The sequence below is a fragment of the Excalfactoria chinensis genome, chromosome 23 (genome assembly GCF_039878825.1).
Source record: "Excalfactoria chinensis isolate bCotChi1 chromosome 23, bCotChi1.hap2, whole genome shotgun sequence".
Classification (NCBI taxonomy): domain Eukaryota; kingdom Metazoa; phylum Chordata; class Aves; order Galliformes; family Phasianidae; genus Excalfactoria; species Excalfactoria chinensis.
The window spans coordinates 3,406,134-3,429,908 of record NC_092847.1 but is presented as its reverse complement, the minus strand read 5'-3'; the positions used below and the strand labels follow the sequence as shown (position 1 = coordinate 3,429,908).

At 50.7% G+C, this 23,775-nt stretch overlaps 2 protein-coding genes across 7 annotated transcripts in view; one reads left to right on the top strand and one right to left on the bottom strand.

The window, feature by feature from the left end:
- Nucleotides 1-204: 204 nt before the first annotated feature.
- On the bottom strand, nucleotides 205-3,631 carry TAF11 (TATA-box binding protein associated factor 11). Of its 2 annotated transcripts, XM_072356088.1 has the most exons (6): nucleotides 3,507-3,631; nucleotides 3,062-3,422; nucleotides 2,842-2,981; nucleotides 2,639-2,726; nucleotides 2,100-2,196; nucleotides 205-937 (listed from the first exon to the last, which is right to left on the bottom strand). In XM_072356088.1, the coding sequence occupies exons 2-6, from the start codon at nucleotides 3,257-3,259 to the stop codon at nucleotides 807-809; spliced, it is 654 nt and encodes a 217-aa protein (XP_072212189.1). In that variant the 5' UTR covers nucleotides 3,260-3,422; nucleotides 3,507-3,631; the 3' UTR covers nucleotides 205-806. The 2 variants fall into 2 exon arrangements, with proteins under 2 accessions (XP_072212189.1, XP_072212190.1); XM_072356089.1 differs by having other exon boundaries at nucleotides 3,062-3,599.
- A 101-nt stretch (nucleotides 3,632-3,732) lies between these two features.
- ANKS1A (ankyrin repeat and sterile alpha motif domain containing 1A) overlaps nucleotides 3,733-23,775 on the top strand; it is a 61,818-nt gene continuing 41,775 nt past the window's right edge. For 3 of the 5 annotated variants that reach the window (XM_072356079.1, XM_072356078.1, XM_072356080.1), the window contains exons 1-5: nucleotides 3,733-4,014; nucleotides 15,985-16,065; nucleotides 16,803-16,959; nucleotides 18,679-18,741; nucleotides 23,252-23,548. In XM_072356079.1, the coding sequence (XP_072212180.1) occupies nucleotides 3,794-4,014; nucleotides 15,985-16,065; nucleotides 16,803-16,959; nucleotides 18,679-18,741; nucleotides 23,252-23,548 (819 nt within the window). In that variant the 5' untranslated portion in view covers nucleotides 3,733-3,793. Of the gene's footprint in view, nucleotides 4,015-15,984; nucleotides 16,066-16,802; nucleotides 16,960-18,678; nucleotides 18,742-18,914; nucleotides 19,032-23,251; nucleotides 23,549-23,775 lie in introns of those variants that run through there. The other 2 variants (XM_072356081.1, XM_072356082.1) reach the window with 2 other exon arrangements.

Genomic DNA, 23,775 nt, shown 5'->3' with positions numbered 1-23,775 from the left:
CTTTGGGAGGAGCAGCCAAATGATGACTTAAGAAACATCAGCTTTCAGCGTGTTCCCTTGCTGGTGGTAATGGAGCAATACATGCCAGAGGCGTGAAGCTTCTTGGACATGTTGGGGTTGGTTGAGACAGATCGCAGCGCGCTCTCCCTGCTTTGAATCACACAAACACAATTACACAATTAGTATTTGCTGTCCCAGCGAGACTAAGAATATAGTAACAAGTTTAATGTACAAAAAAAAAAGACACTTCTGTACAGAGACACCACTACACCTGTGCCAGCAGAAGGTACGATGCTGGTGGGTAAATACACTGAAGACGTTGCATGTTCCTTTCCTAGGCTGCTGGATCAGAGGACCTTGAGGCACCAGGCCAAGGATCTGCCTCCTCCTCGAGCTTGCACAGCACTAAGCTGACCAGCTGGCCTTCAGCAGTTACTGCAGGAAACATCCCCATGGCTGCCTACATGAATGTCTGCACACAATGTGCTGCTCGTGGGCTGCTGGCAGGGAGTTTAATGGGAGCAACTGCAGGTTCAGCTGCAGCATTTCTCCCTACCCTTCTACCCCATGAGCCACGCTGAGAACACTCGTGGTAGTTTTGGAAACTGAAAGCAATCCACATAAAACCTTGATGCTTGAAGTTACTGAAATCCACGTGGAATTGAGCTTGCTTTGGTACAACTTCCTTGGAGAAGACTGCAAGCGGGAGAGGGGAGTGCTTCTGTCTCATAACTGCTGCAGCTGCCGTACGGTGCACAACCAAAGCTTGTTTGAACTTGTCTTCTCTTTGCTGATCCCGGGACACTTCAGTGGAAGATGATCTTTTTATATTTGGAATTCGGGATCTGTCCTCGTGACTTGAGCCTCCGAACAGCCTCCCGCATGTGTTTGGGCTGCAGAGGTGGCAGCTCCCCCCACTTCTCACACACATCCAGCGCTAAACAAAGAACAAGAGTTGACATGAGCAAGGACAGCTCAGCTCTGCCATTCTCCCAGCAGGAGACATTTGAAAAGCCTCCCACTGGTTGAACTTCAATTATAAAGTCACCAGGTAACAGTGTTCAAAGCTCATGTTTTATCTATACAAAAGGATGAAACGGCTTTGGGTGTTTCTCTGAAGAAAAACTAGTCCTTGAGGCATCAATACCAGCTCAGAATCAGCTGCTTTTAACCACGTCCCAGCTGCTATGGAATAGACCAAGTCATGCAAGAGCTTGAAAAGGCCTCATCATCTTAAACCTGCTGCTTTACAACCACCCCTAGCTTGTGAAGTATGTTTTGGGACTTGTGTGCAGCGGGGATAGGAAGGAACCGCCTACAGCTGCCTTGAAGGGCAGTTCCTGTTCTTCCTTTCTGGTAAGTATCATTCAGCTCTCCTGCCAAGGACACGAAGCAATAAGTACAGCAGTGAAGCTGCTTATCCAGACTGCCTCCAGCAACACAGAGCTGCAGACACAGTCAAAGCAGCAGAAGTGCCAAAAGCTGCATCATCCCGGCTGATGGCAATCCCTGCAAGTCCAGGCTGTGTGTTTTGTGTGACAAGCCCGTACTAAATGCCTGCACAAAAAACAAGAATCTTTTCCTCCTCTGCATGAGCAGGGACACAACTGGGTCAGCGCTGCACAGGCTATCCCAAGGAGATCTCAGCTCACTGCATTAACAAAGAATCTTGCAGGCTAAGAGGCTTAAATAACGCATTTCCCTTCTAAGCTGAATTTATCCACAGTAGTATTTATTAAAGAGATCTTTGCTGCGGCACTGCAGCCTGCTCATGGAGGGGCAAGAACTTCTAAATTATCTTCTGCAGAAAAGATGGAAAAAGGAGGAAGGCACTCACTGATCTCTACTGATTTATGGGCAGTTATATTAACAGGATTAGAGCGGAATATAGACAACACCACGCTTCTCCCAAGTCTTAACAGCTGTTTTCTGCTGCTGCTGAAAGCAGGAGGGCCCTGCAGGGCACTGTCCAGGCTGCACACCTGGACAAGAAGCCACAAAAGTCCAGCTTTGTTTCATGTCCCTCCGCTCTGCTTTAAGCGATGCAATCTCTCTCCGTGTCCTTAACTTTTCACTGAACAATAACGTGATTTGCTCACCTTCCTCCACCACTTCCCCAACGAAGACCTTGGAAATGCCAGACATGGCAATAACCACGTTCTGAGAGACAGAGGTGCCCGTGATGGACTGGATCAGCTGCACAAGCAAAGAAGAGGCAGTCAGTCAAATGAGGTACATGCAGCAACAATGAAATACTGCAAATTATAGGACCTCTTTGGAATGAGGTCCTATAGCTTTGGGCACGTGCAAGCTGTAACAGTTTGAGATTCCTTTTATTCAGCTACAGGTCTGTGCTAGCAATTATTTCTTCCTGTTGCATCGCTGTTCCCCCCAGACTACTTTCATTTAAGACAAGCTTCTATTTAAACTGCATAAGCCCCGTGGGCACATTCAGCCACCACATAATCAGATAAGCAGATCTAGGGACAGCCACAGAGACTGAGATGTGGCTGGAGGGGAAGGGTGTGCCCGCAATACACTGCTGAGCCCCCCCAACACAGCCGTGTGTGTGTGTGTGTGTGTGTGTGTGTGTGTGTGAGGTTGAGCTGTTTGCTTTGAAGCATGCCTGCAGCCGTACCCGTTTGATAGCAGCTTTGGGGAAGGCAGAGCGGCGATACATCTCGTAGCGGTTCAGCTGCTCTTCAGAGAAGGAGGAGACCAGAATTCTGCAGGGGAGAGGAAGAATCGCTGACAGAATTAAACAGAAACCGAACAGACCCTGCAGCTCCTCGGGACACCGAGTCCGTCCCGCAGAGCCTCGCAGCCTCGGGGCGCACTCACTGCATCTTCTGGATCTCATCCTCGTCCACTTTGTGCTTCTTCTCCTTCCTCTCCTTCAGCTCCAGCTTCACCTTCTTGGCCGCCGATGGCTGCAGATTCGGGTCCTCCCCGTCCAGCGCCTCCCCCTCCGCGCTCCTCACCTACACGACAGCGCACCGTTATGGCGGCGGCCCCGTTCGCTCCCCGCCTCTCGCGGCCTTGCCCGGCGCTGGGCCCTCACCTCCCCGTCCGCCGCCTCCGCCTTGAGCTCCCCGCCGCTTCCAGCCTCCCCCATCTCCCCCTCTGCAGCCCCCTCCGTGGCCGCCGGTTCCTCCGCGGCCTCAGCGCCGCCCCCGGGAGGGGATGAAGCGGTGGGGGACGGTTCCTGCTCGGCGCCGCTCCCCCTCTCCTCCCGGCCCGGCTCCCCGGGTTCCGCCATGGCCACCCGTCGCTGCGGTCGCCTAGTGATGACGTCACACTACGGTGGCCGACAGGGGGAGGCGCTGTCGTCATGGCAACGGGGCTGCCGTGGGTCTGAGCGCCGTGGGGCCTCCGGAGCTGGTCCCTGCGGGGGGACGGGACCTTCCCCGGCACAGCATCGCCTGGAAATGAGAGCAGCTGAAGGCTGCGGCAGCTCTTCAAGTGGAGACAGAAACGTTTTGAACATCGTGAAGGTGCCAATCTACCTCGGCTGTAGCTGCGGTTCTGGGCGTTACGCGTCGCTCTGAAGGGACGCGTTTTGTGTGTGTCCCGTTGGTTAATGAAGGGGATGAGAACAGGAACACACCGGAGCGCCCCGGATGGGGGCGGGGCCTGCGGGGTATCAGACCACGCCCACCCCCTGCAGGCCACGCCCAACACCAGAGGACAAACGGCCCCTCAGGCCACGCCCACACGCCATCAGGCCACGCCCCCCGAGCGTTCTTCCGGGGCGGGGCCTGGCGGGAGGCGGTGGCGGCGGCCGGGCCGGGCCATGGGGAAGGAGCAGGAGCTGCTGGAGGCCGCCCGCACCGGGAACCTGCCCGCCGTGGAGAAACTGCTGTCGGGAAAACGCCTCAGCTCCGGGTTCGGTTCCGGAGGAAGCGGCGGAGGTGGCGGTGGAGGTTCCGGGAGCGGTGGAGGCGGTGGAAGCGGCGGTGGAGGAGGAGGCGGTGGAGGTGGAGGTGTGGGACACCCGCTGTCCAGTCTGCTGAGGTGAGCCGGGATGGGGCCTGGGGGGTTGGGGGCCCTGAGCGGTGAAGGGATGCCGGGCTGCGGGCTGCAGGCCTGGGCAGCTCTGCGGGGCCGGGAAGCTGCGGTTAGAGGTGAGGTGTGGGTGTAGGAGTGCTGTAGGACTGTGGGGCAGATAGGGGTTGTGGGGTTGATGGGGGTACGTTGTTGAGGACACAAGATGTGTGGGGATAATGGGTTTATAAGCATGAGCTGGGCTTTTGGGGGCTGTGAGACTGGCACGGGGCTGTTGGTGTGCTTGGGGTGAGGGAGGGATTGTGGCACAGGGGAAGCTGTGGGTTGGAATCTGTGCATGGGGTGGAATGTGGTGGGAGGGCTGTGGGACAGGGGCTGACCGAGCTCCCATGGCACGGTGTGGGATGGAGCCCAGTGGGATATGAATGTGTCTGTACTGTAAGTGAAGGGGGAACTGCTGCCCCTGGGGTCTGTGCCTGTGTATGTTGAAAGGAGTGCATGAAGGGGATGGGATGAGGCACTGTGGTGGGTTGCATGGACTGTGGGGTACGTAGGGTGTGTGAGCATCGATTGGGGCTGCCGAGGAGGTGGTGCTGCAGGGGCTGGGAGCAGAGCCCCTGGGGGTGCTGTGCCCCAAGGTGGGGCTGTAAGGTTGGAGAGCAGTGCAGCAGGGCTGGGTGCTGCTCCATGGTGGCTTTGGCCCTGCCTGCTCCCCTGGGCTGCTGCAGGTGCTGCTGCCTGTGGTTGGTTGCAGCAGACTGGTGTAACTGGGAAGATGTGTGTTTGGAACAGCAGGACTCCGGGTCAGTGTGCCAGCAGGGACTGGTGACTGTGCGTGCGCTTCCTCTGGTCATGGGTGAATTTACAGGCTGGATGTGCAGCTGGGCGTTCAGCAAGGTGTCCTCTCGCTGTTTGTGCTCTGTACGTGCTCACCCTCAATAATTTCCATTGCTTGCAGCAATGCTATTCCACCACAGCTCAGCCTGACAGTGGCTGGCAGCTCAGGGTCAGCTTCACGGGCGCCCAGAAGGAGGGCACGCTCCTTTGCTTTTGCATTTAAAGGACCATGCTGTGCAATTCACTCTGTTTTGAAGCTTGTAGATGTTTGTTAGTATTTTCTCCTCCCCTTTTTCTTTCCCCATCCGGCATCTCCCAAAGAAGCCACTTGCTGGTGCATTTCTTATGTTGCAGCTCTGTTCTGTTCCCTGAGCAAGTAGTTTGTTTGGGGGTGGGAGGGGAGGATTTGAGCCCATTTCTGAGCCGTGCCATCGCTGTGGTCTGAGTGTCTGGAAGGATACAGCTCTCCTGTTTGTAGCCAGATATCTCCTGCTTTTCGATAACCGTCTCAGAGATTTGCTGTTACACCCTGAGCTGAGCACAGAGTCCTGTGGCTGCCAGTGCTTACATTTCCCTGGTGTGTACATCTGCTTCTCTGCAATGCAAATCTGCTCTCGGGTCAGATTTTCTCCTTCTCATTTAATATGTTAAAAACACTGAGCCCTTGTTTCGAGTGGGAAATTGGCTTGGAACCATTCAGGCTTGTCTGCGCCAGAAGATGGATGTACTTAGGGGCTGTTTAGATAAAGTGGAGAGGGTCAGCTGAGTTAAATACACACCATGAGTGTTATCAACCTCTAGTTGTAACAGCTCTGCCATGCTCACCGACAATGCATGGTGGTGACTTTGTCATGGGAACACATCACTGCACTCCCTGCTGCTCTGCAGGCTGGGCAGGTGGTCGGAGTCTGGCAATCAGTGTAGCTGCAGCCATGGCTCACCTGAATGTGATGGCAAATCCCCACGGTGGCAGCCCCATTGGTTCTGGGGAGAAGCTCCAGTGTGGGTCAGGAGCTCCTGGGGGCAGGGAGGGTACACAGCAGTGCTTAATTACAGCCAGCCCTGCCCTGCTGTCCTCCTTTTAAATAACTTCAAGGCCTTGGAAACAGGGAATATGAAATCGTGTCTGCCTGATGTGTGATGGAAAGCTGGAGGTTGGGAAATGAAAGGGATGTGATGACATGGGAGGAGGTGGTGGGCATCCGTGGGTCACCTCTGGGCTCGGTTGGAGATCAGCACCCCAACACAGCAACAACAGCTTTGGAGTAATGTGGAAGTTGAAGGTTAAGTGATAGACGCTCTCAGTGCTGATGAGTGAAGAAAGCACAAAGTAACTACCCAGAGCGGGGACTTATGTGCGTGTATTATGAGGAAGCTTTGATTTGGAGGTGCTTAGAGGGGCTGAATCTGCTCGCCTGCTCCTTCCCCAGCTGGTTCCTGCTCTCTCCAATGCTAGCACGATGTTGCAGTTCCTATTTTGCTGCGGTCTCACTGCCTGCTCTCTGCATTCAGTCCTGGCCGTCCCAGAAACACAGTTTGGATGTGGGTACAAAGCAGGTGTTTGCTCAGACACATTGTGGTGCCACTTCTGTACAGAGAACAGGTGCTGGTCCAAAAGGCACAGGAGGTGCCCCCAGTGGTGTTCAGCAGGAAGGGTTTTACATCACTGCGTTTGCTGGGATTTCAAGGTGAGCTTTAGTGGGGCCTGAGGCTCCCAGCTCCATCACAGCATGAGACCTCCCACAGCAATCACGAGTCGTGCAGGTAAGCAGGAAGCGAGATGTGACAGACTGTGAGAAGTCAAACGAGAAGGAAACGCTGAGGTGGAATTAAAGATGAAGTTTCTCCCCAGGGGGACAAACGTGCTGCTCCGCAATGCTAAAAATATCTGGTAGGAAAACACACCCCAGTGGGGAGCAAAACCCTGCAGAAAAAGCGACGTCTTTGCAACAACCCATGTCAAAAGATGGGGTCTGTGTTGGTGAGAGGGGAAACTGAGGCTGCTGTTGGGCTGTGTCAGCTCCTGTAGGTCTATCAGGGACGGGCATTAGGGAGTTCTGCATGCATCTGTTGTGGGGAAGGATCTGGTGCTGCCTTCACTGAAGCCACAGCAAGTGTTCTGCTCAATTGGCTGCAGTTATTACTGGCGAGTATTTTCTTTGGGTTAGGAAATGACATGGTACGATGGTTAAGCACTTAAAGCAGATTCAAGTAGTCCAAGTGTGGTTAAAGTCGGAAAAATGATTTTGACTTAAATGAAAAAAAGAGGGGTTTTGTATTTGGGGTTTTATATTTGTTCCTGCACAGCTCGATGGCTTAAAGATGTTTGTTAGTGCTTTATTGCAGAATGCTTTCTGTGGGTTATCTGCTGTCTGGGCCCTCCTGTATTGGGGGGAAAAATGAGGTGAGAAACACGGGGCAGAGCACAGGGCTCAGTGTTGGGCTGTGAGTGCCCAGGGCTGGCAGCCAGGAGGCACAGCCTGGCTGCTGGGTGATGTGGGTGGGGAGCAGCCGACTGGCTCCAAGGTCCAACTTGCAGGGCTGCGTAAAGGTGCCAACAGAACGTTTCCTCATCGTTCCCTCACCAAGAGGAAGTTCCTCCTGCAGCGTTCTGGTGAAGCATGCAGACATTGTGGCTGTGTTTTCTCAGGGCTGTCATTAACAGCCCAGTTTTGAACTCTTCTGCTCCCTGCCCTGCATTGCACGCAGTGAATCGGGGTGGACCATTCTGGTATTGCTGAGAGGATGAGCACTGCAGGCATTAGGTGTGCACCAAGTCTTACATTGCACATTGTTTCCCAAGCGCTTTCTAAAGAATTCAGGAAGGCTGCAATCATTGGCAACAGCTCTGAAGTGTTCTGCATCTGCGTGATCTTCTAATGCAGCATTGAAACACTTTGTTTGTTGCTTTGGTCAGCCCAGCTCTGTGATGAGGTCTGTGTTCCATGCCAGCAGCTTGGGTTGGCTGTACTGATGCTGGGTTAGCAGCTGCATTCAGCAGTGTTCATGCAGAAGGATTTGTCCATATTTACCTTGCTGACCAAGGGGATGTTTGCGAGGCTTTGGTGGGCTGAGTGGTTGGCTGGGGGATCCCCCAGCAGCTCTTTGATTTGTGTATGCCCCAATTTCTTGTCCTGTAGTTGAGCTGCGTAGAGGAATTTCAGCACGAAACCCACAGCTACATGTGTAAACAAACAGGAGACACCTGAGCGATGAGATGCCAGCACTTCTGTAGGCTTGCTCCAGTCTGCAAGCTTGAAACTGGAGGAACATCACTGCACATCTGAGTGCATGCAGAGCACGGTGTGTTCTGAAGGCAGGAGCTGTGCAGAGTTCAGCTGAGCGCTGAAAAAATGGGGTTTGACAGCTAACAAGGAGACTTGAAGGCTATGACTGCACTTGTGCAGCAGTGGTCTTGTCCTCTCCTGCTTTCATTCCCCAATGGATGTTTGAGCATTCGTGGGGCTGTGCCAGAGTAACTCGCTCCAGCTGGCTGACCCAGCAGAACAGCTTCGTTTGTGATGGCCCCGTTCCTAGATCCCATACAAGGAGGGTGGAAAGCTGCAGGTGTGGAGGGGCAGGCTCTCCCCTTGCCCTCTGCTGCTTCAAGAGCAGTTGTCCTGCAGCAGCTTTGTGTGAAGTGATCCCCAAATGTATGTTTGTGGGAGCGGAGCCACTGGATCGAGGCTGCTTGGCAGAGAGCTCAGCTTCATAAAGATGAATGTATGAAACAGCATTTGATATATGAGCAGCAACTGAGCCAAGAAACAGTGCTCATCCAGTGGTGGTTTTTAATGCAGTGCATTATTTTAGGGTGACTGAAAGAAAAGCAAGCAGGCTGTGAAAGACAAGTGAAAGATGGGATGCAGAACAGAGGTCATAGATAACGGATTACACCTGCATTCATCCCAGACCAAAAGGGAAAACTCCCTGGCAGCTACACTTGGATGAGGATGAGACAAGCTCCTGGAGGCTGCTTTGCAGTGAGGATGGGTGAGCTGTGATTCCTGGCTGCAGGGATGGGTGAGAGTCCCCAGCACGGCTGTCATCCCCCTGTGCCACCTGGAGACAGCAGCACTGCAGGAGCACTGCAGCCATCGGCTCAAGGTGAAGCATCCTGGAGGTGCCGTTAGATGGGGTGGGGGTGGTCTCCTCTTTGCATTGCCCCCAGGTGTGCGGCTCTTGTGCTGTGGGGGTGGCACTGTGCCTGTCCCAAAGAGCTGGCTCTGGATACAGCTCAGGCTTGGAAAGGAGAGAAATCCTATTTCACAGAAAAATGGTAAAAATAAAACTGTTGAGGATTGATTTGTTTCTATAGCAACAGACTGGAGAAGCTAATACAGCTGCTCTCTGCAGAAAGGAGAAAAACAGGAATTGGCTGACAGCTCCAGTCCCAGATGCACTAACATTTCAAAGATCTTCGATAGTCCAACGGAGGGGTAAAATGACATTCCTGACTTGATACATCCCACCTTGCGTGGTTGAGTGTTTCAGATTGAAATCAATGTATATATCAGAACTCAGCTGGATGTAAAGGGAACTGCAGAAATTGCTTTTAAAGCAGGAGTGTGCAAGCAGGGCTTGTGCAAAGCGCTCTGAGAGCCTGTGTTAGTTTGCTCAAGGGAAGCAGGAGTTTATGTTGTTTAGGACTGGTAAACCCAGGTTACATTAGCACTCTCGCCTTGTTATTTAAACACATGGTTTCTTTTAAAGGGAAATTAAATTTAAGAGTAGACCTCAAACTTTTTCCATCTAAAAGGAAGTATCTGCAGTGCTGTGTACTGAGGATGCAAGAACACAACCCTGCCTGAAAGTGAGTGCCATAAATAATCTGTAAATGCATTATCTCATTACATTTATATCTAATCCTATTGCCCGCTGGTTTTCAGACTCTTACGCCAAACAAGCCCGAAAAATGTCATAGGTTGCCTTCCAATCTAATACTGAAGTGGGCTGGAAATTAGGTGAAATGACTTTTGCCTCATCCTAATTAAGACACGATGAGCAATCCTTTCAAGTTTGGCATCACCAAGTAAATTGCCTGGTTTTAGAATGTAATCCGATTAAAGGCAGCTAGTGCTGCGGCGCAGATGGGCTCACAGCCCTCTCCTTGCTGCTGGAAACCAGAGCCTTTTCCCTTTTGTTTTAGGAAGGAGCAACAGGTTTATGATTAAAACCTTGATCTCTGGAGGATTGAAAGCTTTGCGTTCTAATCTTGGTTCTCTTTAAGGATCATGAGGACCGTCAGATGACTTAAATCTGGTGTGCAGGTGCCATGGACTTCAGTTTTGGTTTGCCACTACCCAGAGATTATTTTCAAGCCACGGTTTCTTGCTGCAGTGTTAAGTGTGAAGAAGCATTGGCTGTCCTATAGGAGACAACTGAGAGGCCTTGCTTTATCCTGCCATCCCCCAGGGGTGACTTCTGGTTGTCTCAGTGTTGTTAGTGACTCCCTCTGTGCAGTGTGAAGTTACTGCGCTCCTCTCGTGTCGTCGGGCTCTCGGTTCATCCTGGTGGCGTCTGATCTCTATGGCTCACCTTCACTGAGTTGAAACCAGCTGGAACCGTGCAGCCTCTGGAGGGTTGAATCTCAACATAAACAATTGAGTGTGAAATGTTGTGTTTAAGTTGTGTGTGTGTAAATACACGGTAAGCTGTTTATCCTTCTTCACTGACCTTAACTGCTTTGTAAGACTTGAGGTTTCGCTCGCTGATGTTATCTGAGTGTGAGGTGGTTAAGAGCTCGGTGTTCTCCCCACCTCACTCATGCTTGGCTTTTGCTTTCTGTTCTAAGTTCTTCAGGAACACGAGGCACATTGTAATGGTCTTCAGTGCTGCTCCAAGGTGGCTGTGTGCGCTGCTTCTACTACGAGGGGGTCGGGAGGAAAGGAATCTGTCCTGAGGCGTGCAAGGCTCCCTCTGTGCCCTGACAATCCAGCACACGGTGCCAGCCTGGATTCAGAACCCCCACATCACTGATCTCAGCAGTGTTACCAGGGAGATGGATGGTCTGTGAGCCCCCATCTGATTTGTTTTTTCAGTCTCCCTAAGGCAGAAGTGCACTCTGGATGTAGTTACTGGTACAAACCAACTGCATTCGCTTTATAATTGATGTAGAGCACGGGTAATTCATTCTGTCTCTCTGCTTTACTTGGCCTATTTACCTGCTTCTCATCTGCTCCAGGTCAGGCATCAGCAGTGGTTCGAGAGGGAATTCCCAGTGCTGTGGCAGCAGGAGTGGGCTGAGCTGAGTATGGGATGAGATCATTGGGGGTGCTGAGGAACAAGTAAACAGTCACTTAGGCTGGATCTCATCCCGTTGATTTCATCTGACAATGAGCATCTAGCAGCTCCACAGAGCAGGCAGCGGAGAGTGATGTGTCCTGCCAACCCAAAGCACTTAATTGGTGCATCAGTTCCCCTGCATGAGGGCAGCGACAGGCGGTGGGGATGAAATGCACTCTGCCTTTCTTGCTCGAGTTCCTTTTGGCGACGTTTTCTGCACTATGTTCAGAGCCTTTGTGAGTCTGTGTGTCAGAAGCTGGCAGGGCAGGTGGATGTGTACAGTTAGAGACGTGCTGCTCTATTTCTGTTGGTCGACTGTCATGTCTTATGGGGTTCTGTAGCTCTCACGGAAGGAAAAGGAGGGAACACAGTGTGGGTTTGCAAGCTGCAGCCCAGCACTGCAGCCTGAGCTGCTCTGCGCTTTTAAGCAGGGATTTGTGGCTGACCAGGCAGCTTGTTTTGGTGCTGTGGAAGTGCTGGATGCAGGGAATGTGTGGCACCTAGTGAGAAATTGTCAGCAGAGCTTGATGTGATGCACCCTGTGGATGTATTCTGCTCACGTTAGAGTCATAGAACCGTTTGAGTTGGAAGGGATTTCTAAGGGCCGCTGCATCACACAGGGACACCCACAGCTCCATCAGGTGCTCGGAGCCCAGTCTCCTGCCTCTGGACAGTTAAATTACTGTCTTTTCCTTCCTTTAGTTGCTTCATCTCCAACACCGTGGCAAACATAAAGCTCAGCTTCAAATGAAGAGCGAGGAGTGCTCACCTTCACTGTGCTGCACTTCTGGGATATTGACAGCTCCAGGCTGTTTTGTGACATCTGTAATGCTGCTCAGTTGATTGAATTTGTGCAGGAGTGTTTTGCTTTCATTTTCCTTGAAGACAATCTAATCGGGTGCCAAAGAGCATCCATCATCAGATCAGTATTTACTAAACCTCATTAAAATAGTTGCGAGCGCTTTGCAAAATGTTGGCTGTCCTTGGAGGTCAGTTTCTCCCCTTAGGAAAAGAAAAGCAGCTTTTTGAAGTCAGAGCTGCAGGTAAAATCCTCCATCAGAGCCCTGGGCAGGCAGCGTTTGCTTCCTGACAGATCTAGGTGTTCCAGTTGGAAAATGCAGTTAAGGTAATGGCGAGGGCTGCATCTCTAATTCATGTATGTGCTTTGGATACTGGGTGCAAACTCCTTCCTTTTTTAAATGGTGAGCATTTCCCCTTTTCTCCAGGAATCCCTTCCTTGTTGTGTGTGAGCTCTGCTTGGTTGCATGTAATCAACTGGAAACGCTCGGTAATGGGAGCAGCTTGCAGGGCGAGTGTCTGTAATGGCTTTAGGAATAAAGGGCAGCACATGCACTCCAAGCAGACCTGGCTTTCCCTCCCCTGCAGCTATTTGTTTTGCCTCCTGCTCTGAGGGATTCTTTGATGAAGGCAGCATGCACGAGTGACCCATCCTGTCTGTCTGCTGCCACATAATGCGGGAGGTGACTGAGCCCACCACCACCCCCATACATTAAGTTTAAAGAGATGCATTTCCACTGCCAGCAGCCATCTGTAAGGGTAGGGCTGCCCTCCTCCTAACAGGGAGCTTCTGCTTGGGTGACTGCTTTCTATTAGTGATGCCAACCCTCCCCTGTGTCACCATAGCAGGACCTGCAGTCCCGGATGTTAGTAGTGACTGTGACTGTTCTTGCACCATTAGGCCAAGTCTTGATGCCCCTTTCAGCTCCTGAGCTGATCCCTTGCACGGCTGCTATTGCTGAGTGCTTGTGCTCTCTGATCCCTCATCAACAGCTCTGCCTTCATTTCTGTGTCCTCATGATCCTGCCATTGCCAAATAACTGACAAATGCTGAGGAGCAAGCCCTGATTCTTCCAGAGAATACGGGACTGGAAGCTGTTTGTGCTGGTGCTGGAGAAGAGGACAGAAGTGATGTCCTGTGGCTCCACCTGTGCATGGCTTTGTTTTGGTTCTTACAGTCAGCTGCCTTGCTTGCAGGTATTAACACATCCTTCCCTGCCCATCCCACTTAGTGCAATGGGATTAAGCTTTCTGTTTAGTGCTACCTGAGTGCTCATTGAGATGGGAGACTCGCCCTCCAGCTGTCATTGATTCATTGAAATATCAGTGAGTTTTCCTATGTGATGTGATGGAAACGTTCGTCTCAGGCTCTCATCCAATTGTCCCTCCTTCAGATTTGTGGATGCAGCTGTTGGAAGAGCTCCTTAGCGGCTGCCAGGTCTGCCAGCATCCCAAATGCAGCTGCAAAATAAATCCTGCCCAGAAATACATCCGTAGATCAGGAAGCTGCTCTGAGATGGGGCCGTTACCTTTTGTGCTGCAAGGTAAAGCTCTCAGCAGGCTCTCACTGAGTTCGGTGCTCGAGATCTGTTTTATGTGCAAGGAAATGCCTGCGCTGGGGAACTGAGCTCCTTTTTGTGCAGCGGGAAGGAATTTTCTGGAAGCAGCCGCCTGCAATTAGTGCAGGGGAAGCACCTCCAGCAGCAGCGAGCTGTGTGCAATGCGTGCCCTCACCTGCTCGCTCTAATTGGAAACACAGTTGTTGCTCCTTGATAGACTTCATGCCTGGGCTCTGCCTGCTGTAAGCCCACTGCTTTGCAGAGCACACAAACACTCTGAGGTGTGCGTTGCTGCTGTGGGAATGGCCGAGCAATTGTGTTACCTCTGCCGTGCAGCACAGCCCCGCTTTGTGCTGCTGACACAACGTGAATCCCGGAGCTGCACCATCGAGACTTTGCTGGTGGCAAGAAGTGAGTCATCCCCACCTAAACTGCCTCTGCTGCGGAGGTGTTGGCATCGTTTCCCTGTTGGAAGGAGCTCAGGGCTGATGCTGTGCAGCCCTGTCCTTTCCAGGGTGTTCATCCCTGTGAGTGGTGCCAGTGCTTTCCTGCTCCCCAGAGCTGGAGATCTGTGACCCACCAGCCCTGTGAATCCCAGCCTGCTCTTTGACCTGCCTGCAATTCATCTGCCCATCGTTATTTGAGCTCTGGAATCTTTTCCCCATTCATCTCGCCATTGTGGGGTTTTTTTTTCAGTGCAACTTTCTGCTCTCAGTGTGGGGGATTTCTCTGTGCTGTTCTCAGCGCTTTTGGCAGTGCTTTGCTCTGACTCCCCTGTTGCTTTGCATGTGAAAGCTGTTGGCCTTTGGCTCTCCCAGGGCCGTGCAGCCTGCTCCATACATCGCTTTCCCCCTGACGGCTCCTTGAGGTTTCTTGGGTCCTGAGAAGCACGTGGGGTCAGCTTCCTCCCTTGCATTTAAGCATATGAAGCTGTATTTTAGCCAAGAAGGCAGTGGTGTTAGTGGGAGGATTTTGCATATAGCAAGGGCTTCCTGGACAGGGCTGGAATGTGGAGTGAGACCTCTGTGTGTGTTTAAAATGCTGGGATGCTCTGCAAAGCTTGATGTAATTATCCTCTGCAATTGGCCACCCGCATCTTCTGTAGCATGTCTGATTTGCTTGTGTAACTGATACCGCAGCTGTGAAATGGTAACACCAAGCTCTCAACCACTGTGCTTTCAGTGTGAACTCTGCTGCACAAAGTGTGGCTCTGGTGGATGCTGTGTGATGGACCCCTGGCAGCAGGGCTGGGTGCATTCACGTTGGTGCTGGTGTGCACAGAGCACCAAGCTGAGAAAGAATCTGTAGAGCAGAAAGAAGGGAATGCAGAAGGTATGCAGGGCTGGCAGTGCACGTGGAGCACAGGAGGGCAGCCAGAGAGTCATCCCAGCTCTGCTCTCCATAGCAAAGAAAAACCTGCATGAAAGGTGTGATGATCTCTGTAAGATCGAGATCCCCACTTGGGCTCCAATTGCTGTGCTCTAACCAAGCAGGGGACTCTGCTAACCCTGCCAGGAGGGGCTGAGGAGTGTTGCCTGGGCTCCGGCTATGTTCCCCCTGGCCCAGGTTGTGTTAATCTCCTCCAGCCTGCATCAGCAGCTTCGTTTGTCCGCTCCCTCAACTTGAATTCTTGCACGAAGCATTTGAGTTGTTTGTAATATCAGTCTATGAGCAGGAAATACCAATGGAGGGTTGTGAGAATTTAGTGGCTGCGTGGATATTAAGAGCGGAGCTGTATGTGTGGGTGATGTCCTGCAGGCCATGCACGAGGAGTCACAGCCTCCAACCTCACTGCCCTGCTCACCATTCATCTCTGGGCCATTGAACCACGTCTCCAGGCTCAGTTCTCATGTCTTGTATTGAGTGCTAAGCTTGTAAGCTCATTGGGGTGGCAGTGGCCTTCTGTCTGTACGCACAGATCAGGGGCTGCAGACCTGCTCCTGAGGACTCATCGCTGCACTTGAAAAAGTGGAGTTGTTCTTTAAGTAAGTTGGGCTTTGCTGCATCCTGCTGCCCCACGCAGCTTTGTGAGTATTTTACAGGAAGGAAGAAATGGAAACTAAGCAAGAGGACAAATATCCTCTTGTTCAGAAGAGCTCTTTATCATGACCTGAAGCGATGCGCTTTATTCAGCAGTTTTGGCAAACGGGAGGCCTTCTGCAAGAAGCTACAGCACTTGCTGAATCATGGAGCAAGAGGAACAGAGTGCAGGGGTTTGTTCCAACCAGAGTTTGCAGTTTTCAGAGCTCCTCTTATCTCCTTCATGTTCAGTTTTAATTGCCTGTCCCGCTGTATGCAGTGCTTGGATTTTGTACTCTGCTTCTCTCAGTGCTGTGGTCTGGAAGCAGAGCCTGTCCCAAGTGCTCTCTGTGTTGCTGCCCCCAACCACAGCTGCACAATAACCAGCTCGGTGTGAGAGCTCTGCTGATGCCTTTTCTTGCAGCCTGTCTATCTGTTTGCTGTATACCTAAGTGTTCCCTGTATGTTTTCTGTCTTGCAGCATCTGGAGAGGGCCAAATGTGAACTGCGTTGACAGTACTGGATACACTCCACTTCACCATGCTGCTTTGAATGGTCATAAGTGAGTCATCTTACACTGCCTTTGGTCCTAAGGGATGCTGTGTGTGCTTTACAAGCTGCAGTTTGTTCATGCATTCACCACGCTGATGCTGTTGCCTCTGAAAATGTGGCAATGGTGCAACACGACACCATCTTCAGGACAAGCAAAGAACATCAGTGCAGCGAAGCCTAGAGGTGTTCTCTGCTGCACCATGTCTGTCTTTTCAACTAATTGGCAGAACGTGGAGGTTTTCAACCACCCTTTTTTTGCCAGCAATTTGGATAAGATATGACGAGATGCTAAAGATGGCTTTTATGGTAGCAGTCCCCTGCAGTCTGCCTGGTGTCCGGTGTGTTGCTGTGTCTGCACCACCTGAAATTTGCTTTTGTGTGTTATCACATTTTTCAGTATCTCTGATCTTCATTGTGGTAGGTCCTGTATTGTTCACTGCTACTTCAGATGCTGAGGAATCAAATAGAATCGTCTTCCTTGTGCTGATGCAGTGACTGCAGCCCCTATTCAGCTTTGTTAGAATAAAGATAACGCAGCTCTTCCCTGAACTCATCTCAGCATTCTTTTATTCCTTTCTTTGGGCATCGTTTAATAGGGATGTTATAAAATCACATTCCAAGAGGATCTCTGAAATGCTTTTCTCAGATGATGGGTTTGGTTTATTCTGTGTGTGGTAAAAAAGTCTTACTGCAGAATGTGAGACAAGGACTGAATGCCTGACGGACCCGAGTCTCCTTCTCTTGCAGGGATGTGGTGGAAGTCCTCTTGAGGAACGATGCGCTCACCAACGTGGCAGACTGTAAGGGCTGCTACCCCCTTCACCTGGCAGCTTGGAAAGGAGATGCAGACATAGTGAAGCTCCTCATCCACCAGGGACCTTCGCATACTAAAGTGAATGAGCAGGTCTGCCTATTTTTCTCAGATATTCCTTTGAACTGATTTCCTTGGATGGAGAAAGACCCCTTAAGCTGACTCCCGGCCCTCCCCAGCTGGCAGCAGTTGTTACAGAGTTAATTGCTATTGGGATGGGGGAGGGCAGTGCCTAAAGCAATTCCTCCTGTTCTGAGATAGCAATATTGAATGAATGAGGTGTATGTACATTAACCTATAGAGAGAGATACAAATGTATACTGAGAACCCCTCCACACCTAGCAAGTAGTCTCCTGCTTTCATACTGAGCTTCTGAAACTAACACGGGTTTTCCTTTCAGTTGCTGGATAACTGAGTTTTCTAGTTCTGTCCAAGGATACATTGGCTCCCTTCTTTTGGGAACTAATCAAAGCAGCTTTGTTTAGTCTTCGTTTGGCCATGCTGTCTCAGCTACTCTCCTGGCTTGTCTCTAGCACTTGCTCCAGTTAATTGATTTGTAAGTCGTGAGATAATTTCAGCCCTATGGTGACCCCAGATAAATCCTTTTGCTTAATCTTTATTCTGTTCTCAATCGGGAAAGGAAAAAAACAAAAGAAATGTGGGTTGTGGGGAGTCCCACGTCTTTGTTTTGCTTAAGACTTTGGATGAGAGAGCTGGTTCACTGCGTGATGCTGGCTGAGCACTGACACTGACCCATCAGTGGTTCTGCCCATGCCTTGGGCAGACGTGCAGTCACACATTCCCACAAGGTGGTTAAAGCTGTGGTGGCCCTTGGATGTCCCCTCCCTGAGCAGGGATGCCTGGTGTCCCTGTGAGCCAACTCCTTCCTGCTGGGACTGTCATCCAGCTGGAGGCAAGTGAACCCAAACAAGGTTGTCTGCCTTAGTGCCGCGGGGTTAAACACATACATTCGTACAGAAGTGAATCCATAACGAGGTCGTGCACTCCCAGCTCAGGTTTAGCAGAATCCATCTGAGCTGAAATGACCGTCTGAGAGCTGTGAGGTTCTGCTGTTTAATTTTGATCTGCTCTCTGTACTTTTTCAGAAGCTGAGGAGCAAAACTCCCTTCACAGAGTCGGGGTTAGGAGTCCCAGTCCTGCTTCCAGCCATGCTTTGTGGGGACAAAGTTCTGCCTGAGCATTCAGTTCCTCAATGTAAAGCAATTAATGTGATGCAGCAGCTGTTGCAAGGCTAAATGGTTGCTTCTAACGCATCATGAAACAAAAAAACACAGTGCTAATCACCACCACTTCTCAGCTGAGCAGGGATAACTGTGTTTTACTGTCTTGGACAGTTTTCTAGCTCAGGGCTGTGCGAAGTAATGTCTTTGGGCACAGCTGCAGGTTGAAATAGTGCTGAGAAGTGCAGTCAACTGTTCACAGTCAGTGTGATAACTGAGGGCTCTGAGTGGGTGCACAGTAGGACAGGTATAGGGGAAACCTTTGTGAAAGCCCAGTGTAATCCTGCCAGGTAGTGTTTCATTAATGTTTGTTTAGTAGGAATCCTCTTAAACGATGAAAATGAGTCGAATAACCTGTGCTGCCTGAGGCTGGAGCCTCGTAAAGAAACACACAGTGGTTCAGGTTACAGGAATCAGCTGCTGGAATGGCTTCTGCTGTTAATTGCTCTGACTGGAACAAGACGCTGTGTTCTGTCATTTCCACCCCTTGGGAGTCACCCATTGCTTTGTTGCTCGATCTCACCCATTTCATTATCACATTTTTGTTCTTTTTTCCTCTTCCTTTTTGTAGAATGCTCTTGAGATCAAAGAACTCAAAAAGTACGGCCCCTTTGACCCATATATCAATGCCAAGGTGTGTACTTTGCTGTCAGCATTTCACTGCATCATTACTCCAAGCTGCACTCGCGTGCTTCCAGGTGCAATGTCATCCAGTTGCAATAATACCTGTTCAGTTTGCAGCTGCTTGGGGAGAAGTAAATTGCAACCATTTATTTACTCTGGGTTTCTTTCTTCAAAGCAGTTATAGAAACATAATTTAAGGGAAGCTTTTCCTTACTTTCCTGGGGGCTCCTTCATTGCTTAGCCTTGTAGGACTCACGGTGATGGTCAGTTTGCTTGATTTGGCTGGATGACTTCCCAAAGGTAATGTCATTTCGATTCAAACGCTTTAGGTATTGTTTCATGTGCTAATGTTGCTGATAAATGCAAAGAGAAGGATTATTTTTTTTTTTTCCTGCTTAAACATGGATGTATTTTCTGTGGGCTGTTTGGAGTGAATTTCATGCCTTTTCTCCTACAAAACGCATAGTGCTGTATATGTTTGAATGGACACTTAACTCTATTGGTGGTGGTGGGGAGAAGGGAAGGCAGTAACACTGATACCTCCCTTCCTGAGCCCTCTGTGTCCTGCTTATCGCTTCGGTCTCTTTTTTGGTGTTCAGTCTGTGTTGTCTGACCCTTCAGCCCTGGTCTTCTGTTCCTGTTCTCCTGCCTGTTTTGCCCCCTTTGTGCTTTTAGCTCTTAAACTACGAAGAGGCACGACGTCAGTTCTTACGATGCACTGAAGCTGAGCAATTGAGGAAGCAGATCAGAAAGTTCCTGGGGTCGCTTGTTCTGTCTGTCAGGTGGTGTTTTCTCAGGCACTCCACCATTTCTCATTTTTATTTACGATGAAGCAGCAGACACCAGTGATGGCATAATAGCTGCTGCTTTATCACAGGATGCTTCTGCTGTCAGCCTCCGTACCGTGCTTGCTTCCAGCCACCTATGTGGGACTCAGCCTTCCATGGCAGATCTATCTCAGTGTTCACTTGGGACTTTAACTCTGCTTGATCCGCAGTACCTTTAAAAACACATCCAAAATGCCTGAGCTTGCAAACCACTGGGAACGATGTTTGTTTTTGTAGCTGCTATTTCAGGAGATACTCTAGGTTATACCTCTCGGAGCACAAATATATCCACATGAAACTTGTCCTTATCTATGATTTGGACAAAAATCCAGCTGGGAATTTCACAGCAACAGATACCTTCGGTGGAAGCATATCCCAGTTGAGTTCAGCTGGTGGAAGGGGAGCTCTCCATATTACTGTCAGTAATACAGTGAAACCTTATACAATCAAAGCAAGATGTCTCCTCTTTCCAAACGTTTGGGATATTTAGAAGAGGGGAAAAGTGTTTGTATAAGGTTGCATTGCAGATTAAATTGTTACCCTGGTCAGGAAGAGGATGTTGGGATGAAGGAACCACCCAGTTGAGCAGAGCCCAAGTTGAAAAAGCCCAAGGAGGAATAAACTGCACAACCTACCTTTGTCTTTCTCAGTTGGCAGCAAATGATTTGTGCAGATTGGCTTTAAAGCACTATAAATCTAAATGGTGTGCTGAGAGAAGTGGAAGCTTACCATCTGGAGCCTGCAAACGAATCCGGGCAGCACGGCCACCTGCAGAGCTTGTTGGACAGATGGAGATGGTTTCTTCTGAAATGGTTTTGGCATTGGTGGGCACCTGTAGGAGCAAGGGAACCTGTTCATCCTGCTCTGCTGAGGGCAGAGCTGTGGGGCATGAGTGGAGGTCTTGCAATCCGATCTATTTCTTGATCTAACAGCTGTCAGCCCTTTCTATGGCAGGGGGGTTGGAACCTGGTGGTCCTTGAGGTCCCTTCCAACTCAAGCCATTCTGTGATTCTTTTCCCCACCCCCAGGCAGAATTGTGTCTACTAAACCATTCCTGCCTGGCATTCATCGGCAGCTCCTCCAAAAGCTCAGGGCAGCAGTGCCATGGCCTGCCTTGGTGTGAGTGTTCAAACCTTTGCAGGTTAGAAAGTCTTTAAAAAAAAATGCTTTTCTACTTATTTTAAGAAAGATGTGATTCATATTGGAGCCCTCCTACAGCAAGTTAGGAACAGGAGTGCAGATGCACTTGACTGAGCTGGAGGTGCTCTGCTGCAATGTGTGATGAGGAGCGTAAGGGCAATGGTATGTAGTATCTAATTACCAGGGCTTGAGAAATGTAATGGAACCCATATGAAAGTGGAGGCATTCCTGCTCCTGTTCCCATTCTGTGGTCTGTAGGCAGGCATCAGCCAAGGCCCAGCTTCTCACTCCTGGCTGCGATTAAGGGGGGGGGGGGTGCTTGGATTCCTGCAGGAATGCAGCCCCTGGGTCCTATTGAGCTCTTGGTTTTTTTCCTAAGAAGTTTTGAAATTCGAACCCACGTGCCTTCTGGCTGCTGGGTAGGAATTTTCTTCTTCCATCTCAGATAAATGCATACATCTGAGTGCTTGTGCTCGTTGTTAGGCTCCGCTTGGGGTTGGGGCGCGCTCCTTTGCCTGCAACAGTTCGGGTATTTTGGGCTCCTTGGAGCTCACCCAAAATGGGAGCAGCGCAGACTCATGCAATAGCAGGAGTTCCTGTGATGGGGAAGGACGTGCTGTAACGGTGCAAGGCATTTTAGGCATTTTACCACCTGGTGGCTGTGCTACAGGAGGACGGGCTGGGGATTTTGTCCAGGTTTCGTGGATGGGATTTCATCCAGGGCAGCAGAGCCCTGAGTTGTTTAGGGAGAATGAGACTCAATTGCAGCAAACTTCAACAATTGTGCTATCAGAGGAAGCTGTATGCCTGTTTTGGAGCTGCTAAGCAGACATTCAGGGTTGCAGCGTGCTTTAAAGCACCCTGTTCAGGTACGGTCTGGGTGGCAGGGGAGGGTGGGCAGTGCTGGCAGTGGAACAAGCCAGAGCTGTGCACCCCTATTTGGCTTTGTAGGCACACAGCTGCAGCTCCAGGAGGGCTGGGGCTGTCTCCTGTTTCCTCGAGCTGTGGGACATGCTGCTGGCCTCAGTCTGGCTGTGCCATGGGCTCAAACCATCCAGGTTCTCTTCTGTGCCCAACACAGATAACAGAATCTTCCATCCTTTTAGATGAACTCAAGACCAGCACTGTAGGAGCGTTAGGTGTGATCTCTGTAGCTCTCTATTCTCTCCCCTTCTCACTCTCTGTGTGTATTTTATGTGCAGACTTCTTTATTCTCCAGTAACTTCTGTCCACATGTATGTGCGTTCCTTCACCATGGCTGCCTCTGCCGCTCCAAGTATCGAGCCTGTTCTTTGTCTGTGACCTCCTGTGCTAACAGCGATGCCCTGCTTTGCTTACCTTCCAAACTATCTCTCTCTGCACGTGGCTGTGTCCTGCCTCCTTGCTTTGTGCTTTGATGCTGGTCGCAGCCCTTCCATGTCTCGCTTCTCACCTGCCTTCCCATGGCTGACAAATGATGCAAAGCGGAGTAAAACCGAGTGGGAGTTTGCATGCTGTGACTCCTGTAATCCCTGGAACGCTGTAATGCATCTGTAGGATTAAAGTGCAGCAAAGCAGGCTCTGCAGCATGCTTGTGAAATGGTGCAAAATATTGACCGTTCCTACCCTAAAACTGCATGGGAAACTCAAAGCTTGAGATGAACTTAATTTGAAAGAGGGGGGAAAAAAATTAATCCAGCACCTTAAATCAGGCAATATTTTGCACCTGGAAATGAAACATGGGGTTGCTCATCTCAGTACTTTGCTGACTGCAACCTGCCCAGCGCTGCATGCATTGGTTGGATGTGGCTTTCACGTGCTGCTCCAATGTTTCTTCCTTCCAGCTGACCTGAGACCTTCATGATGAGGGCTTGTTAGTGGAACAACCCAGTGGCACTGTTTGCTAACCTCCTAACTTGCCAACTGCACGCAGCTGCATGCACTCTTTCTCTAAAATGGCTGGCTTGCAAGCTTCAGAACTGCAAAGGCTGTTAGGATAAATAGGATCGAAACAATTGAAGTTTAAATCTGAAATGATGACAAGTGACAGCAGATAGAGTTCATGGTGCAGTTGGTGTGGCGTGTATTGCACGCAGTCTTTTATTTTGGTGGCACCCCAAAGGAAGGGATGCTGCCAGCTAATAACAGACTGCTTTCCCAAGGGCCAGAGGAGTTAATGGCTGTCCAGATACAGCACGACAATCCCTTAGCCTCAGCGTGGTCTCTTGCTTTGGGCCTCCATGCTCTGAAAACAGGCTACTCCACCTGGAGCAGCAATTCCCGCAGAGCAGACTGCTCACATCTGAGTGAAGCTCCGTTGTTCTGAAGGGTTTTGAAGCTTCCCTGGGCTGTCACTGGGTGGGTTGCTGGCTGAGCTCCTTGGGATGTCTGTGCCTGGTTCTGGCATGGTGAAAGCATTGCTCCAAAGCCCCAGTTCAAACTGGGCTCTTTGCTTCCTGACTGCTTTTTGTCTTGTTTTTGCATTTAAACTTCAATGGTTTGAGCGTGGCACGGCGCAGCTCCGCTCTCCCCATTCTGACACGTTGGCCTTTCTGATCCCCCCCTTCCCCCCAGAACAACGACAACGAGACGGCGCTGCACTGCGCCGCACAGTACGGCCACACCGAGGTGGTGAAGGTCCTCCTGGAGGAGCTCACCGACCCCACCATGCGCAACAACAAGTTTGAGACCCCCCTGGACCTGGCTGCTCTCTATGGGAGGCTGGAGGTTGTGAAGATGCTGCTGAACGCTCACCCCAATCTTTTAAGCTGCAACACAAAGAAACACACTCCCCTGCACTTGGCGGCGAGGAACGGGCACAAAACTGTAGTCCACGTCCTCCTGGATGCTGGCATGGATAGCAACTATCAGGTATCTGGGGTGGGGGTGTGCGAGGGGCTGCTCTGGCTGCTGGGAGGCGGAGGAGCCGTGTGGTTGTGCTGAGAAGGGCTCCTCACCATCCTCTGCAGGGATCCTGTATGGGATATGAGCATTGGCTTTGGGTTGCTCTAGGCTGCTTGTTCAGCTTGTTCCTCTGGGAGGCCGCTCAGAGGGATCCCGGTGCAGTGCATGCTTAGTGCTTGCTGGTTAGCTGGGTA

Coding starts and splice junctions, on each gene's coding strand:
- TAF11 (XM_072356088.1), bottom strand. CDS start 3,259: ATGGCGGAACCCGGGGAGCCGGGCCGGGAGGAGAGGGGGAGCGGCGCC. Junction 2,727..2,841: donor GATGAGATCCAGAAGATGCA/GTGAGTGCGCCC, acceptor TCTCCCCTGCAG/AATTCTGGTCTCCTCCTTCT. Junction 2,197..2,638: donor CCAAAGCTGCTATCAAACGG/GTACGGCTGCAG, acceptor TTGCTTGTGCAG/CTGATCCAGTCCATCACGGG.